Below are 18,916 nucleotides of genomic sequence, written 5' to 3'. Positions count from 1 at the left end.
ACAAAAAAGTTGGTTAATAGGCTCGAAGGGGTTTCCTAAGGGTTAATGAAAACGAGAAAAATAATTTAAGAAAAATTAGCCTAAGTGGGTTCATTTTATCATCTATTGCCTTTTTTACCAAAAATAAGTGTACTTAACCCGGTATTGGATGCAAATTCTATGAGTCGAGTGAAGTCAAAACTCTCAAAAAATTGCGAAAGAATTAGAGTTCTCGTACGAACTCTTTTAGGCTCAAAAATACCTCACAAAGATTCGGGTTTAAATTGTGCACTATCAAGTCTTCGCTAAATTCTCAACTATCCCGTTTTTATTGCCTTTTCAAAGTTCATTATGGAGATAACATTTGGATTAAGACTCAATGCCTTAGTTTAGTACTAACCTAAGCTTTGCACAAATTCCCTAATTTCAAAACCTAGACTAAAATCTCTTATTTAGGCCATCCTCTTGTGTCGACGTCTTTTACTTTTGATGACAAATAACGGAACTTTAATTAATTTCCGAAGGAGGGATAGCGTGTCGGAAAAATTTAAAAGAGTTAATAAATTAGTTTAATTATTTTGTTGTTTATTTTATTTTTATTTTTGTTTTTATTTTTGTTAGTGCAAACCAAACTAAGAGTGCGGGGTTGCACGGCCCTCCGCGTTATTAAAATGACGCCTATTCCAAGGGCGTCGCAAAAAGAAAAGAAAACAAAAATAAAAATAAAGAAGGACAAAATAGGACTCTTAGAGTTAGGTCCTACGCAAGGCGTGCCCAGGGGGGCGCCCCGCGTAGGAGGTGCATGTTGAGCCGTTTTTGGACAGAGACTCAAATACGCGAGGCGCATGAAGAGTGGCGCCTCGCGTGTTTCTATCTCTGAGCCATTTATACAAGAAAAACGGTGGGCACGCGGGGCGTAAAAATGGGTTACTCCCCGCGCGGCTTATTTTTGGAAAAAGTGGGATTTGTTTTTCTTTTGATTTTTTTTAAAGAAATGACATACGGAAAATAAAAGTTGGGAAAGAAAAACTCCCTTATTCGAGCTTGGGTTGCCTCCAAGAAGCGCTACGTTATAGTCGGTGAGCTCGACTTAGCATTTCCCACTATATTTACAAAATGCAAATTCTTGAATAAACAATCCGTACCTACAAAACAGATTGTTAGCTTCAAAAAAATTTAACAAAAACCAAAAACTATATTTACAAAAATTATTGAAGAGTTTAGTTTGCTCCCTTTTTGACTCCTTCGGTAGTTCAAAAAGGGTGAAAAATTCAGATGGAACCTTGAACTCTTCTAGCTTTGGATTTATTTCCATGGGTTTACACATGACCGGCTTATCGATTAGGATTTTCGGCTCCTCGCAGTTGATACATCCTACATGGCTTGGGGACTCCTCTTGAGAGGGCTCAATTAACTCGACCTCTACATGTTGATCACCCGGATTGGTGTCTCGAATTGATTCGTCCGCGGTTGAATCAAGACGAGACGTCAATCTAGTGATTTGATTTCCCAAATCCTTGCAATATGCCTCATTGTTAGATAATCTCACTTGAATACCTTTAAGCATAGAGATTACCACATCGAATTGCGAGGACGATTGTTGGTGCGAACATTCGTCACCCATGAGGTCGTCCCACAGATGACAACTATAATGCCATGGAAAAGGTTATTAGTACGAAATAAAATAAATTATTCACAAAAAGAGAATAATATTTACAACTGCTTAAACTAACAATAAAACGTTTTTGTCTAATATTGTAGGAAATTATAAATCCCCGGCAACGGCGCCAAAAACTTGATGCGCGTACGACCTAGGCTAGAGCTTTAGCAACGATAAATATATATTACGATGGATGTACTACGGCTACGAATGTGATCTTTATTAATGCTCTAACTTTCCTAGACACAACGACTACTTAGGGGCAAGTGTACCCCATCGTATCAAGTAATAATCCGGTTAGACGACTCGGTTTTATACGTTATCTAAGCGGTGAATACTTTGGGGTTGGTGAGAGACACAACTACAAACTACTCCTAACCTATTGGTGATACAGATTTATGTAACGGAAAACTCCACGGAATGATATGGGTGACGATAGGTTATAAACATAACATGCAATAACTCCGAATATATTCGGTTGATGATTTACTCTTGCAAAGACGACTACGTGTAGTTCGACCGACCGGTGAAGTACTTAGACTACGTGGTTCCTAGTCAAGGCATGTTTAATGCTGGGGATCAGAAACTAGGGCCCGTAAGTTTCGTGGTGTGTCAATTCCTACGGTTTTCGGTTTGTCACTTTCGGTAAGGCAACACCTATATGAATCCCTAAAGATAGCCCGAATGGCGTCGGAAATCGCGTTCCCCTACACAATAGTCAATTATAAATATGGAGAGTAAGAATATAGAATACAACCAAGCCTAGTACATAGGATGAGTGCAAGCTAATTAGCGAGCGAAGATGGAAGAATCGGCCCTCGGAACTAGCCAACCGGACTCAAGGCCGTCTCTTAGGACTCGGAGGTGGAACTCTCGAGCTTGGTGGACGAGGATGGAACGGAACTGATGCTCGCAAAGTATATAGCATTTAATAGGACAAGTGTATCCTATCGCAACAAGTAATATTGTGCTAAGCACGAGATCGAACCACAAGGACTATTTGTTATAACTAGCAAATCTACCTAGAATGATCTAATTGTTTAGAGGGTTGGATAAAGATTTGGTTTTTTTTTATAACTAATTAACTAATTGAAAGCAATAAAGATACAAAATAAATTGAACAATTGACAAGGTAGAAGATGAATTAATGGATGGCACAACCTAGGCTGAGGAATCCTTTGATTAAATCCTAGGTATGGGCTTAGGGAGTTCAGATTTATGTTTTACCAATGATTGAAGGTAGTTGTCCTAAGTGAAAGACTAATTTGATCAGAATTGTCCTTCCTATTCACATGCATTTGGGTGACGGCTTGATTAGGCATATACCCTAGGTCATGCAAAGCATTAGGTTTATTGACAACTAAGACTAAAGTCGTAGCTCAGCCACAAAGCCTCATTCCTAGTGGTCTCTAGTGAAGTCAGGTTAATACAAATTCGGTATAGACGATTCCGTGGTCAGGTTCTCATCTATCTATAATCCTATTTAATGTCAGGGTCACAGGCATTAGGCACATTATATACATAAACAGGCTAGTTGATCATTATCAATGTTCATTTTAGCATAAATCCCGTTCCTAACAATTTCTAGGCATTAAGCATGTATAAACTGATCAATCAAAGGTCCTAGATCCCTAATCACACATATTCATACAACCAATTTCTTCCCCATCCCAAATTAGATGGAGATCAGTTCATAGACAAACTAATCAAAATAGGAGGAAATTATGAATAATGGAAAAACATCTTCAATTGAATATAAAAGGAAAAGATAAGAGGGAGAGATAGAAATCCAAAACCCGCTTGTCGATTCTGATTACAAAAATAGAAGATATGGAGCTTCTCCCATCAATTGTTCTTGAATAAGAAATAAAAACAGAAAATAAACCTAATCTAGAAAGCAGGAAATCTAATCTAAACAAAAATATAAACCTACATAATGGAGGAGAGAAAGCCCTAGCGACTCTCTGATTTATTGAATGGCTAATCCCCCCCGAAAGATTAGGTTTAGCTCCCTATTTATAGAGTTAGGGAGGAAACCCTAATGCATCAGGGGTAAAAATGGCATTTACAAAGTGTTAAATGGGCTTTTAGGGCCCTGATCCGCGAATTTCAGCAAAGGGGAAGGCGCAGGCGCGCCTTCTCCCGCCTCGTCTCGCCGAGACAAGGCCTGTCTCGACGAGACGAGGGCCTATCTCGACAAGACAGGTGATGTCTCGCCGAGACAGGTCCTATTTGAGGAACTGTGACTCTGGCTTTTATCTGTTTAGGTCCCTGGGCTTCCGAAAAGTGCTCTAATGGTCCCTGACGAATCCTAAAAGTGCTCTGATGGTCCCTGAATGATCCGGAAAGGCTCCAATAGGCTTGGGTCTGGTTCGGAAATGCACGAAAGGTCCCTGAAAATCCCTGAAACACCGAAAATGCCATAAATAAAGGAAAATACTAAATCTAACTAAAAACTAACAAATTAATACAAAAACTTAACTAGAAACTAATAAAAACAATCTAAATTAATCCTAAAAACACTATATAAATGGGAGCTATCAGGAACTTCGATGGAATGCCGGAATGAACGAACAAGCTCTCGAGGTGGGAGAGTTCTATTACATAAAAACTGAATCTTAAAACTAAAATAACAAGAATAAAAAGAGGTAAAATGTAGCTATGTGCAAGGTGTCAAGAGATTTATTAAGGTCTCAGGCTTTTTAATTGAGTGCTAGTCACTCTTATTTATACATCAAGCTAGGGGCACAAATGTAACTTCACAAGGTGCAAGTATGGAGCAACATCATTGAGTGCAGAAATACCATAATACGCCCCGCGTATGGTGAGACACGCCCCGCGTATATGCCCATTCCGTCAAAAATCTCCTGCATGTGGACCAACTCTATGTTTAATTGTCTCAAATACGCCCTGCGTAGCTGAAGTACGCCCCGCGTAAATGAGTCTCTGATCTTTTTACGTTGAAGAACTACCTTTTACGCCTCGCGTATATGGTGATACGCCCCGCGTAAATGATTTTACGCCCCGCGTATATGGTTTTACGCCCCACGTAGTAGAGTTGACTCCGGGAGACAATGCAGTCTGACTTTCAGGATTAGGCCAATCATTTCCGACATGTGTCATACGCCCCACGTAAGGTGTCATACGCCCTGCGTATGCTGAGTCATTTCCACATAGTGCCTGCAGATAAGGCAATTATTTCTGACACCATGTTTTACGCCCCACGTAAATAACGATCCGCCCCACGTAAATGATGATACGCCCCGCGTAAATGATGATACGCCCCACGTAAATGATGATACGCCCCGCGTATTTGAGTAGATTTTCACTCATTCCTCGTACCTGAAATACAAATCTTTAGCTTGACGTTTTATTTTCTAATATTAATAAAAAATAAGGAAAATTAACCGAAAGAAGGAATTTATTTTTATTTTGTTGTTTTATTAAAACACTCTATTTTTGTAATTAAACTTATTTATTTCTTCTAAAATTAAACCGTAAATCACGTTAAAAGATAGGGACGAAACGCCCCTATCACGTACTCTTTTCAGGATTCGGAGAGACAAAATGACAAACCTCAACAATGAAGCTAATCAGCCCGAGGGCAACCAAAGGCTGCCGGTGCAACCCGTGAATAACAACCGCAATGGTGGAGGGAACGACATGCGCTCAATGATGGAGATTCTTGCTCCACACCGTCCTCAAAACCGCAACGGAATCGTTGCCCCCACCATCCCGACCAACACCTATGAAATTAAGACTAGCATGATCCAACTCATCCAGCAACTTGGCCAGTTCGGAGGAGAACCTCATGAGAACCCAAACGAACATTTAGACAAATTTGTTATGTGTGCCGAAACTTCTCGGCAAAACGGTGTACCAATTGAGGCTGTCCGACTAAAATTGTTTCCCTTTTCCTTGACAGGACAGGCACTGGAATGGCTGCACTCGTTGGAGGCGGGTTCGATCACATCATGGGTGGAACTCGAAAAGGAGTTCCTTTCCTATTATTTTCCGCCCTCTAAGACAGTCAAGTTGAGGAACGACATCATAACCTTCCAGCAGCTCGAACACGAGGCCCTCCATGCGGCTTGGGCACGATTCCGGAAGTTGCTTCGAAGCTGCCCGCACCATGATATCCCCAAACATGATTTAGTAAGCACTTTTTATCACGGTTTGACTCCGACTAATCGTGCTACCGTGGATTCTGCTGCAGGTGGGGACCTGTTTCGGAAGTCAGCTAACGAAGCATACGAGCTCATTCATGAGCTTGCGAGAAAAAGCGTGCAATAGCAAGAGGATCGGCTTGCCGGACCTTCGAGACATCAAATGTTCACTGTGGAGAAAGAGGCTCCAAAAAGTTCCATGGCGGAGATGAATAAAAAACTTGACGCTTTGATAGCCCAGATGAGCCTCAATAAGGTTGCACCCGTCCTAATGTGCAATCACTGTGGTGGAGACCACGACGGACTCAATTTCCAAGCCGGTAGCCCTTTCGCCGGTGATATCGAGAGCGTAAGTTATATAGGAGGCAACCCAAGGTATGGTCCTAACCCGAACTCCTATCACCACCATAATAATAATAATAGCGGTTGGAGGCCTCGGTATCAACACCCGAACTTATCATATGGTAATAATAATAACATGTTGAGACCTCCATCCGACTTTGAGCAAGAATATCGGGAAAATGGGCTAGGGCAATCACAAGCCATGCCCGGTAATCGAAACGCACCACCTCCCAACAATGTACATGGTCAGTCGGTCACGTCTTTGTTGAAGGATATATTAACCCGTCTTTCCGATTGCGAAGTGTTTTGTAGGGACCTTAGCCGCCAGGTGGCCCACTTGAGCCGGCAGCAACAAGAAAGGCCGCTAGGAACCCTCCCGGCAAACACTGAGCCAAACCCGCGGGGCAAGAACCGGGAGTCCGAACAGGTGATCACGATCCTAAACAGCGGAAGTTCGGACCCGTCAAGTTCCAACTCGGACATCTTGCATTAAGCCACCGCATGGGAAAAAGTCGAGCTACTCCAACTCTAAGCGTAGCAACGGTTTGGATTTCGCAAACCACTTGTTTATATGTACCATAACCGTTTTTCGATTTACATACGATATTTTTAGTTTTCCTCATATCGTTATTTTCATTCGGTGTTACATTTCTGTTTTGTGTTTCTTGTTTTATTTTTCTCAAAAAAAAATTTAAAGAAAAACAAATCCCTTGTTCAAATCCAAATAAATGAAATCCACGCGGGACGTATGCACCAATATGTCCCACGTGTTCCAAATTCTGTTTTTCTTTTAGAAGGAAAAGTCTTAACACGCGGGGCGTAAAGACCACCACGCCCCGCGTAGTAATTCCTTCCCAGTTTTGCCCAAAATTGGGACACGTGTCAGGACACACGGGACGTCTCATGGGACATGCCCTGCGTATCCTGGGGAGCTACGAACTGCAGACTCCCCATGACAGCTTTCCCTTCTTTTTCCTTCCCCATCACTCTCTCCTCTTCCCCAAAAATCTTTCCCACTTCTCCACTCCACCTCCTTTTCTCTCCAACCACATCACAAACTTTTCAAATTCCTAATAAATTCACCCTCTTAATTACATTTAAAACACATAAAAATCATAAAACTCATTAAAACTACTAAAAATTTGAAAAGACTCACGAAAATGCAAAAAACCGTCATTTACGCGGGACGTACCCCTGAGTACGCCCCGCGTCTCCGCCATCTCCCAGAACAATTCTGACCAGGAGACTTGACATGCAGGGCGTACCCCCATGCACGCCCCGCGTGTCCGACCACTTTATCCCAAAATAAAACTAGGAGGTGAGACACGCGGGACGTGGACCCTTCACGCCCCGCATATCCCCCTTGGGAATCCGAATCACATTTGGATCTCTCCCATCTCTCCTATATAAAATCCTCATTTTCTCCTTCTTCTTCCTCACAACTCACTCTCTCTTCCCACATTTCTTCTCATCCGTTCATACTTCTTCCTCCTCCCTACCACCATGACCCGAAGCAAACGATCCGTTGTTAACACTCCTCTCGACCAGCAAATACAGGCTCATCGAGCTCGCACCACCCGTAACCGCTCTAACCGTTCCCTTTCGCCACCACCACCACTCACAACCCAATATCTGGCACCCTTCCACCTCCTCACTGAAGCCGAGGCCGAGGCTTATCAGAACCTCTCCGCCAATCAACCCTTAGTCCTCCCGTACATCACATTGCACACTCTTGAGCATTACAACATCCGTGATGCTTTCGAGGAGCGTCTCCGCGCTCTCGGTTTGGAGGACCATTTCTGGGCTCACCATCACGTGTATCCATCCTTGGTGTTGGAGTTCTTCACCACTATGACCTCCAACAATGTCCTGGGTGCCGCCTTCTTCAGCTTCCGCCTCAATAATCAACCATTCTCCATTGATACTCAATGGATCCGCAACCACTTCACCAAACAAGCTGAAGAAGGCATATCTCAATGGCCGACGGACGTCTCCGCCAAACCATTCTGGCTCGCTATCACCGGGGACGATAAATTTCACGTTTGCAACCTCCGGCCATCATGCATCCTCGACCCCGTCCTCCGACTTCTCCACCGAGTCATCAATTTCTACTTTTCAGGGAAGTCGGAGGCCACCAAGGTGAACATTCACGAGCTACTAGCTCTCTATTGTGCCGTGAATGAGCTCGCTTACGATTGGTCTTATCTTCTGGCTATTCACCTCCACGCCATGCCACGTCGGAAGAGGGCCCAAATCGGTTTGGGCCACCTCATCACTATCTTCGCCACCTCCGCCCTCGGTGCAAACGCCTTAGAGCGCCTCCCGAGCCATGAACCACGACCGCTAAGCAAAAACGCTTTCAAATCCCTTGGGCAGCCTGCTTCCGGTCCGGGGGAGAGTTCGGGGGCGGCCCGACAAGCGGGGGCGGCCCAACAACAAGATGATAGTAGCTCCGATTCGGAAATGGGGCTTAATTTTAGCCCACCGCCCAACCATGACTTCAATGACATTTATTCTCGGTTGGATGCGGTGGAGGCCCAACAACGTCAAGATCGGGCCCATTTTGATTCTCGCTTCTCGGACCTTAACGCCACCATTACCACCCGCTTTGATACCCTTGAGGCTAATCGCCTCATGGATCATTCGACCTTCATCACCCGGTTCGATGCGTTGGAGGCCCAACGAAGAGAGGATCGGGTCAATTTTGACGCTTTTACCCACACCTTCTTCGCCCACTTCAACATCCGCGACCCTCCTCCGCATCCTTCTTAGTCCTTTAGTTTTTGTGTTTTCTTTATTTTTCTTGTGCTCGTTTGTATTTCGTTATTTTCGTTATTTTCTATGTACTTTTCATTTTGTTAATCATATCGTATGCTTTGTTACATTCGTTTTTGTATGTGTTTTGGAATGCTCAATAAACCAACACGCAGGGCGTCCTTCACACTGCGCCTGCGTGCCTCACTTAATTAAGCCATAATCGGACCAGGAGCAGAAACACGCAGGGCGTCTCCTTCGGTGCACCCCGCGTGTTTCCACCTCTGGTCCCAGCGTGTTTAAAAGACACTTTTTGCGCAAGGCGCCCCTTCTGGCAGGCCCTGCGTGGGGACCAGCCATCTGGGCCCCTCTTTTTAAGTTAACTTTATCTTCATTTTTGTTTTTGTTTTCTTTCTTTTCTTTTGCGACGTTTTTGCAATTAACGTCACCTTTAAACATGCGGAGGGCCGTGCAACCCCGCACTTTCAGTTCGTTTTGCACTAAACAAAAACAAAAATAAAAATCAAATAACATCAAAATAATTAAACAAATTTATTAACTCATAAATTATTCCGAAACACTACCTCCCTCGGAAATCAATTAAAGTTCCGTTATTTATCCTTAAAAGTAAAAACATCGAAACAAAGGATCGGTTTAGTTAAGGAATTTTGGTCGTAGTTCTGAAGTTAGGGAATTTATGCAAAGTCTAGGTTTGTACTAATCGAAAGCATTTGAGTCCTAACCCACGGGTCATCTCCATAATGAAGTTTAAAAAGGCAATAAAAATGGGATAATTGAGAATTTGACGTGAACTTGAACGTACACAATTAACCCGACATTTTGTGAGGTAAAATTCGAGCCTAAAAGAGTTCGCACGAGAATTCTATTTCTTTCACAAATTTTCGAGAGCTTTGACTTCACTCGACTCATAGAATTTGCATCCAATACTGGGTTAAGTACACTTATTTTTGGTTAAAACGACAATAGATGATAAACCGAACCTACTTAGTCTAATCCTTTTCTTAATTTACTTTTTCGTTTTCATCAACTACTAGGGAACCCCTTTGAGCCTACTAACCAACTTTTTTTGTTAACACCTTTTTTTTAACGATTAACCATTTTTTCTCTTGTTTAAATACCAACAAAATTCGCACCCGAAATAAGCCAAGGCCTTGACAAAAGAGCATCATAAGTTCTCGATATCATTTTTGTGCCGCTCTCAAAATAAAAGGAAAAAGAAAAACACAATAAAGAGCGAAAAGGCATTTTCAAGCTCCACCCGAGCAATTTCGAGACTATTTTACGAATTTACTAAAAGGCCAAAATAAAAACACGGTGCGACCACCAAAATGGTATTTAAACTCGAGTCTCAAAAATTAACCACTAAAAAGCCTCCCACATTACAACCCCCCTCCGGGTTCCTAAACCATAAAGTAGGAGGAAAAACCCGGATAAAAATGCAAATTCAATGTGACTTCGAGTAAGTACAAAGAAGAGTGGAAAACACCGACCCACAAAAAAATTGAGCGTAAGAGCAAAATCCCTTGGTGAGGTACAATTGAGTTCTCGAAAAACAATCAAACCTCGTTAATATTGCCTATTAAAGATTGATTATGGAGGTTTCAAACAAGTTCGGTTACTCATTTGTTTGCGTAAGTACTTACCGAAAATTTTGCATAAAACTTTAACCTCGGAACCACGTACTTGGTAAAACCCCGAAAGTTTGTTTCTTAATCATCTCAATCCCTTGTCTTTCGATTTCTTTTACTTAAGGACAAGTAAAATTTTAAAGTCCGAGGAGGTTTGATAGGGGCGTTTTGTACCTATCTTTTAGCGTGGTTTACGGTTTATTTTCGAGCTAAATAAATAAGTTTAATTACAAAAATAGAGTGTTTTGACAAAATAATGAAATAAAAATAAAATCCGAGCTTTCGGATAATTTCCGCTATTTTTAGTTAAATTTAGAGAATAAAACGTCAAGCTAACTCGGCTCGTGAGAAGTATATTTTTCAGGTACAAGGATACAATCCACGCAGGGCGTATTCCCCTCCACGCGGGATGTAGAGACATGGAGTCAGAAATGATTGCTAATCCTGAAACATCACATGGAGTCTACTCAGCATACGCATGGCGTACTACCTAACACGCGGGGCGTATGACACATGTTAGAAATGATTAGCCTAATCCTGAAAGTCAGACTGCATGGTCTCCTAGAGTCAACTCTTGAGACGCGGGGCGTGTATAGCAGTTCTTTAACGTCTAAAAACCAGGAGCTCAAACACGCGGGACGTCTTCTAGGGTACGCAGGGCGTAAAAGGTGTGATTTAAGCAACTCAAAGGCAGAAGCTCAAACACGCAGGACGTATGGTATCATACGCGGGGCGTGTTCGAGTCAACAAGATCTGAATCTGGTCCACCTGCAAGAGATTTCTGACGAAATGGGCAAACACGCAGGACGTCTCCCACCATACGCAGGGCGTGTCCTGCGAATTCTGCAGAAAATAATGTATCTCTATGATTGTATTTGGTGAAATTACCACTCCACCCTTAGCTTGATGTATAAATAAGAGTGATTAGCACTCATTTCAGCATCTAGACTTGGATATAAAGTTTAGACATTTAGATTTTGTGTAACTTTACTCTATCACCTTGAGAGCGTGTCCGTTGATTCCGGCATTCCGTCAAAGTTCCGTTCAACCTCCGTTCACCAAGCTCGAGAGTTCCACCTCCAAGACCTAAGAGACGGCCTAGAGTCCGGTTAGCTAGTTCCGAGGGCGGATTCCTCCCTTTCCACTTGCTAATTAACTTGCACTCTTCCTATGTACTAGGCTTGGTTGTATCCCGTATTTACATTCTTCATATTTATAATATATGCTTTACAATTTCCGTTCCTCTATACGTGTTGATGTTTATTGCTTGCTTTGATACTTATAATTGATTATTGTGTAGGGGTATGCGATTTTCGACGCCATTCGGTCTATCTTTAGGAATTATATAGGTGTTGCCTTACCGAAAGTGACGCACCGAAAACCGTAGGGATTGAAAAACCATGGAACTTATGGGCCCTAGTTGTTAAGCCCAAAGTACACCTAAAATATCATCAATATTTACATCAGTTTTATTACGAAGTTGTGCTGTTTATATCTATTTAGAGTACTTTTACTTTCGAATATGTTTCTTTGATACAAGGTACCTAAATATTTGGTAAAATCCAAATAGGAACGAAAAGAGCTCAAAAACAGAATAAAAACCCTACACAAGGAGTCAAAGACGACGTAAATAAAAAATGGCAAATCGAGGACGATGACGAAGGACAAAGGGCCGAAAAAAACTCCATGCCGCGACCGCGGATCCTACATCCTCGGTCGCGACACGCGTCGACCATCAGCTCCTTCCTTTCATTTCAAAGACCAAAAATATGTTCCCCATTCTCGGAAAGTTCAAAATGAATGCCAAAGTACAATGAACACATGTTAGAATCCAAGAAACGCGTTCATTCGGGTGGATAAAGACGTCCTTTCACAACGGACACGACTCTTCACAATGGACACGACTCTTCACAAGGGATACGACCTTTCAACCATGACTCTTCAACATCTATAAATAAAGAGTTGATGGAGAGAAATATGTAATGATGAGAGAGTTAGATTTTAAGATTAGTGCAGAGTTTATGCAGAAACTCTGACTCAGAAAAGAGTCAGAGTTTAGATTTCATTTCTGTTCAAAGCAATATGATGTCCATGTTGAAACACCTATCCACATAATCTTGATTTGACAAAATTGTTTAAGTATAAAAATACATATTCTAAAGACACTAAGTTTAAATGCTTTGATTTAATTCTACTAATGTGTTTGTTCAATGTTGAGTTAAAATATTATAAGACATAAAGATCAAGAGGCCTAAGCCCATTTTGAAGGCCAAGGCCCAAGTCAAACAACTCTGTGCACTCGGCCCGCATATGTCAAGACGTTGCCATTTTGTTCAAAACGCAACTCAGCATTCAGAAGGATCTAGAAGATCTTCGGGAACAACTTCAAGATGAAGCTGCTGAGGAGTCTCGATAATGTGTACAAGACAGCAGCTGACAAAGGAAAACTTCCAGACAAAGTGTTTCCTCTTTTAGTAAAGTTCAGACGACACAGTATGCTGTCCAGTTGACTTTACTATAAAAGGCGAGACCATCTGCTGAGATGACCAAAGATAGAAGATACACGATTGTGATTGGCCAAGAGTTCTGCACAAGTCAGGATGACAACGACACATAGCCGTTTCCCTCCAACGGTTATTTCGAAATTCGAAATAGCCACAGACCCAGATGTCTCTATAAATAGTGCCATCACAAGCTTCATCAACACAGAACTTTTACCAAGCCATTACGCTGACCAAATCTCTACAAAGTTCTGCAAGCAAAAAAAGCAAAGCAAAGCTCTTACACTACAAGTTTATCATCTGTGTAAAAGTCTAGAGTGATAGAAAAGTCCTCTAAAGTGTCTTAGCACATTTTTGTATTAGGACAAAATACTTATCATTTCTAGAGATAGAAAGGAGAGGCTGAGTACTCGGTATTAGTACTCAGTGGAGAGATTAGGATTGAGTAGAAGTATAGAGGAGGGTACTCTTGTCATACTCAATTGCTGATATTGTAAAAGGTTTGAGGCTCTACCTTTAAAGAGCTCAGTAGAGAATTTGAAATCTCGGAGTCCCGGGGACAGGAGTAGGCTTAGAAGAAGCCGAACCTGGATAAATCTACTGAGTGAAGTTTTCCTAAACCTTTAACTCCGTATTTGTATTACTTGCTTCAATAATTGAAAAACTGACCTAGTAAAGAGGTCAAGCTGAGCTAAGTGCATCAAACATAAGAGCTCATGGATAGTCTCCTAGTGCTATCTCCTGACTCAAGTCAAGAAACTGACCTAGTCACCTGTTGACTAAGCCAGTATCTTGCTGATCACTCAGCACTGCTGTTAAAATCTTTTTCTCTAGAAAAAGAAGTCTGCCTAAATTGCGAAAAAGTTTAAATAGTTCCTAACCCCCCCTTGGAACTATACTTGCAACTTAATAAGGGACCAACAAGTGGTATCAGAGCCTAAAAGCTCACTGCTAAAGGTTTAACAACCTTGAGCTGATCCCTACCATGGGCGAAAAAAGCACTCGGTTTCCCCCTGGAAACCAGACAACTCAGATATTACCTGAGGGGCTGTCCATTACTAGGCCTCCCCTATTCTTCGGGTCAAACTATACCTTTTGGAAGAATAGGATGAAGAACTTCATTCAGGCTACGAACATGAGTGCCTGGCTATCTATAGTCCAAGGACCTTTTGTACCTGTGAAAGTTGTGGCTGGCCAAATAGTTTTAAAAGCTGAGGTCGAATGGACAGAGGATGATCTCAAGAAGCTACAAAATCATGCTTCGGCTATAAACATGCTTCACTGTGCGCTGGATGCTGCAGAATATAATAAAATCCCAGGTTGTGAGTCAGCACAAGAGATCTGGAAGAAGCTGGAGGTCACCTACGAAGGAACCAACAAGGTGAAGGAGTCCAAGGTGAACCAACAGATGAGATTCTACGAGCTGTTCGAAATGAACAATGATGAGGGCATTTCTGAAATGAATGCAAGATTCACCAACATCATAAATGAGCTCAAGAGACTTGGGAAAATCTTCACTGAGGAAGAACAAGTCAAAAAGATACTCAGAAGTGTTCCTAAGGACTGGCAAGCCAAGAAGACAGCTGTTGAGGAAGCTCAGGATTTAACCACCTACAAATACGACGAACACATTGGCTCACTGCTGACCCATGAGATATCAATGAAGAATTTCGAGGTGAAGGAAAAATCCGAAGACAAGAAGCAGAAGTCACTTGTCATGAAAGCTGACTCAACTAATGATGGCTCAACTGACGATGAGGAGATGGCCATGTTCACAAGAAAAATGAAAAGGCTGTTCAAAAGAAATGACAGATATTCCAAAAAGCCTTATAGGAAGTTTGATAAGTATAAGGCTGACTCAAGCGACAGCAAATACAAAAAGGACAGCTCAAAGCCCATTACATGCTTTGAGTGCCATCAAACAGGCCACATCAAGTCAAGCTGCCCAACGCTGAGGAAAGACAAAAAGAATGGCAAGAAGCACTACAAGAAAAACAATTTTTTATGGGGAAATTATTTGCCACAAAAGACTAGAAATTCTCCACTGATGGTTTTTGTGGTGAAAATAATTTTAGCCACTAGGAACGCGACACTAAAGCCTTTAGTGGCTAACAAAATTGATTGACACAATACCATATTATATAGTGAGGAAATAAAAAACACCACGAATGATAGTCTATAGTGGCCTTATATTGTCGCCACTATACAAGTTATTTTATTGCGAAAAATATCGCCACAATATAGAAGTATTGTGGCAGAATTTCACGCCCCAAAAGCATGTAGTTTGTGGCGTAGTTGTACGTCACAAAAGCACGTATTTTTGTGCCAGAATCTTACGCCACAAAAACATGTATTTTGTTGCATAATCTTACGCCAAAAAACCATGTATTTTTGTGGCGTAAGATTATGCCACAAAAATACATGATTTTGTGGCGTAAGATTATGCCACAAAAATACGTGCTTTTGTGGCATAATTATACTCCACAAAAGCATGTATTTTGTGGCACATATAAACGCCACAAAAACATGTATTTTATGGCGTGCAATATTGCCACAAAAGTGTATAATTTTGTGGCAAGAAATAATGCCATAGTAGAGAATCTTTTGTGATGAACAATTACTCTATATTTGAGGATATTTTGTGGCAGATTATTTGTCATTATATCATTGTTGTTTCCAATTTTGTTTTCATATAAGGCTTTTGTGGTACAAATTTTGCCACTGTAATATTTTATTTATATATAAATTTCAATTATCTATTCTATTTAATAGAGATCTTCCTTTCCCATTATATGTATGTATTTTGTAAAAAATACACAATTTAGTGAAAATTAAAAATTATAAGTAATTATTGTTATAGAAATTAAGCAATAAGACTAAATATAATTTTGAGAAAATACATAACAAGAAATAAGCTATAAGATTAAATGTAACTTTGAAATTAAGCTCTAATGTTATGAGTTATAGGTTATATCCATTACAAACAAGCAACATAACGAGAAATTGTATCGTCCAAAATGTTGAGTTACTAACTCAATCAAAATAAGATATTATAATTAACATGCAAAATTCAATTCCTCAAGAGTTGGTCGTTTGGATAACCTGTGAAAATAATAAAATAATTAACAATTAAAGAATGAAATTGTTAAATTGAATGTAAAAGTTTATGATTAAAAGCAAGAAACATTACCTTGGTAATAATCAAGAACAGCTAGCTTCCCGACCAATGTCGTCTATATTTTCACTTTTCTTTCTTGACCCTTTTGTCAAAAATTAATTTCTACGATAAATACTTTAGTGTATGTGAAATTATATGAAAATTAATAAGTATTAAAGCCCCAATTTCTATAATTAATCATACATTGTCACTGATTTGATTCGTCCACCTAATGTCTTAGTCGAAAATTTCTTCATTTCCATTTTATCTAAAGTAGAAAATGAAAAATAAGGTACCTAAAGTTATGTGATCATGATAATAACATAGAAAAACATTAAATTTGTTCAAATTTTTAAAATTACACACGTTTGATATCATTCATGTGCTTCATATATGCTTCTATATTTGGCATATTGATTTGACAAACTACACAAAGCATCTCAGCCTGACAACAAAAAAGAAAATAATTCAAGTAAGATGAAATAAAAAAAACTACATGTAATAAATAGTTGAGAGTGTATACTTCGTCACTTTCTTTTGTTGTACAAGTTGCATCATTAACAAGTTTCGGTGTAGGTTTGGTAGTGTTCACAACAAGAGTTCCGTTCACAGGGACTTTAGCAGACTTATTTTTAGGAGTTGAAGATGAATTTTTAAGCTGTAAAATTGAAATATAGCTTCTGAAGTCAATAATTATAAACATACCACAATTGAAAAAGACAAATGAATGACAGTACAAAAATATCAGAACCAGAATATGTTTGTTTTCATTTATGAGTCAATAATATACGCATACCATATTTGAATCTTTTAAACCTGCATCAATTTGTTGTGGTGCTGAACTTTTATTGATTGACTCATTTAGAGGAATTGAAGAAAGATCTCTAGTCTGTACAATTGAAATAATGCACTTAGTTGCATATATTTAAATACTAATATTATTAGAAGCAATAACACACCACTTTAGACTGAACAAACTATTGAAATAACTTATTTCCCTTTGAGTGATAGTTCATGCAAATTCACTGAATTATACTGTATATATACTCTAAATATGGTTGTACCTCCTCACAATTTCTTAGAGCATATAAATGAGCTGATCTAGAATCTTTATAACATAATTATCTAGTCTTGCCTTTACTCAAAGGCTTTCATTTGGCTGAAAAAATAGATATGCCCGAGTTTTGAACCGTTGCACCATCAGAATTTCGATCCAGCCTATTAAATCTTGTCTCTGTCCTTTCTAAATACCTAGACCAAAATGTAAGACACTCATTTGCTATGTAGCCTCCAGCTATCGATCCTTCAGGACGAGCCTTGTTACGTACACTAATCTTATATGTTTGCATGTCCCTATTCAAGAAATAACATTATTTAAAGTACATGTCATATGACTTTTTAAATTGTATGAAAGAAACTAATATATTATAAAGCATTACCTCTCAAAAGGAAACATCCAATGATATTGAACTGGACCAGTAAGCTTGGCTTCATTTGCTAAATGTATTGGTAAATGGACCATTATATCAAAGAAAGATGGAAGAAAAGCCTTTTCAAGCTTGCAAAGTGTTTTTGCAATGTTAGCTTCTAATTTATCCAAGATCTCCAATCTTAATGATTTGGAGCATAATTGCTTAAAGAACATCCCCACTTCAACCAAGGGCTCATATACATGTTTAGGTAAGATACCACGAAATGTTGGAGCAAGTAAATCTTGTAAAAAGATATGACAATCATGACTTTTCATGCCGCCAATTTTTCCCTCAGTAACATTTACCCATTTGGCCACATTGGATGAGTATCCATCAGGAACTTTGACATTAGATAAAAAATTGCATACATCTCTCCTTTCTTTCAATGTTAAAGAGTATGAAGCTACCGACATTTCAGCTTTTCCATAACTTTTGGGTATAAGATGCAAGTCTTTACGAATACCCATCAATTCAATGTCCATTCGAGATTTGTCATTATCTTTAGTTTTCCCAACAACTCCCATTACTGTTCCCAAGATATTATCACAAATATTTTTTTCGATATGCATAACAACTAAGGTGTGACGGATTAACAGCTTACTCCAATAGGGCAATTGGAAAAAATGCTTTTCTTCTTCCAGTTATATTTCAATGTGGAATCAGTTTTCTTCCTTTTCTTTGTAGACTTGCCAAATGTTATATTTTCACATCCAATGAATTGGTCTAGAATATCATTCCCTGAAAGATATTTAGGAGGAGCACGTTGTTCCACTGTTCCATCAAATGATTTTTTTATCTTTCCTCAAATTATGATCTTCTTCTAAGAATTTACGGTGCCCCATATAACAAAATTTATGACCATGTTTCAGATATTGAGAGCATGTGTCAAGATTGCAAGAAGGACAAGCAAGAGCTCCTTTAGTACTCCAACCTGACAAGTTTGCATATGCTGGGAAGTCACTAATGGTCCATAACAAAACTGCATGGAGTTTAAAATTACTTGAACTTGAAGCATCATATGTCTCCACACCAATTTCCCATAACTCTTTTAATTCTTCTATTAGAGGCTCTAAGTAGACATCTATATTATTTCCAGGAGCCTTCTCACCTGGAATCAATAAAGATAACATGATGAATTCCTTTTTCATACACAACCAAGGTGGTAAGTTATATGGAACTAATACCACTGGCCATATGCTATATGTGGAGCTCATATTTCCAAAAGGGTTAAACCCA

The 18,916-nt window shown here is 39.9% G+C and overlaps 1 protein-coding gene across 1 annotated transcript in view; it reads left to right on the top strand.

Annotated features, from left to right (window-relative positions):
• Positions 1 to 18,682, top strand: part of LOC136233319 (translation initiation factor eIF2B subunit gamma-like) — a 38,595-nt gene extending 19,913 nt beyond the window's left edge. The window contains exon 4 of the mRNA XM_066022945.1: positions 18,550 to 18,682. Coding sequence (XP_065879017.1) covers positions 18,550 to 18,615 — 66 coding nt within the window. The 3' untranslated portion in view covers positions 18,616 to 18,682. The remainder of the gene's footprint in view (positions 1 to 18,549) is intronic.
• Positions 18,683 to 18,916: the final 234 nt, after the last annotated feature.

This window comes from Euphorbia lathyris, chromosome 6 (assembly GCF_963576675.1).
Source record: "Euphorbia lathyris chromosome 6, ddEupLath1.1, whole genome shotgun sequence".
Taxonomy (NCBI): Eukaryota; Viridiplantae; Streptophyta; class Magnoliopsida; order Malpighiales; family Euphorbiaceae; genus Euphorbia; species Euphorbia lathyris.
This window is presented reverse-complemented; position numbering and strand designations above follow the sequence as displayed.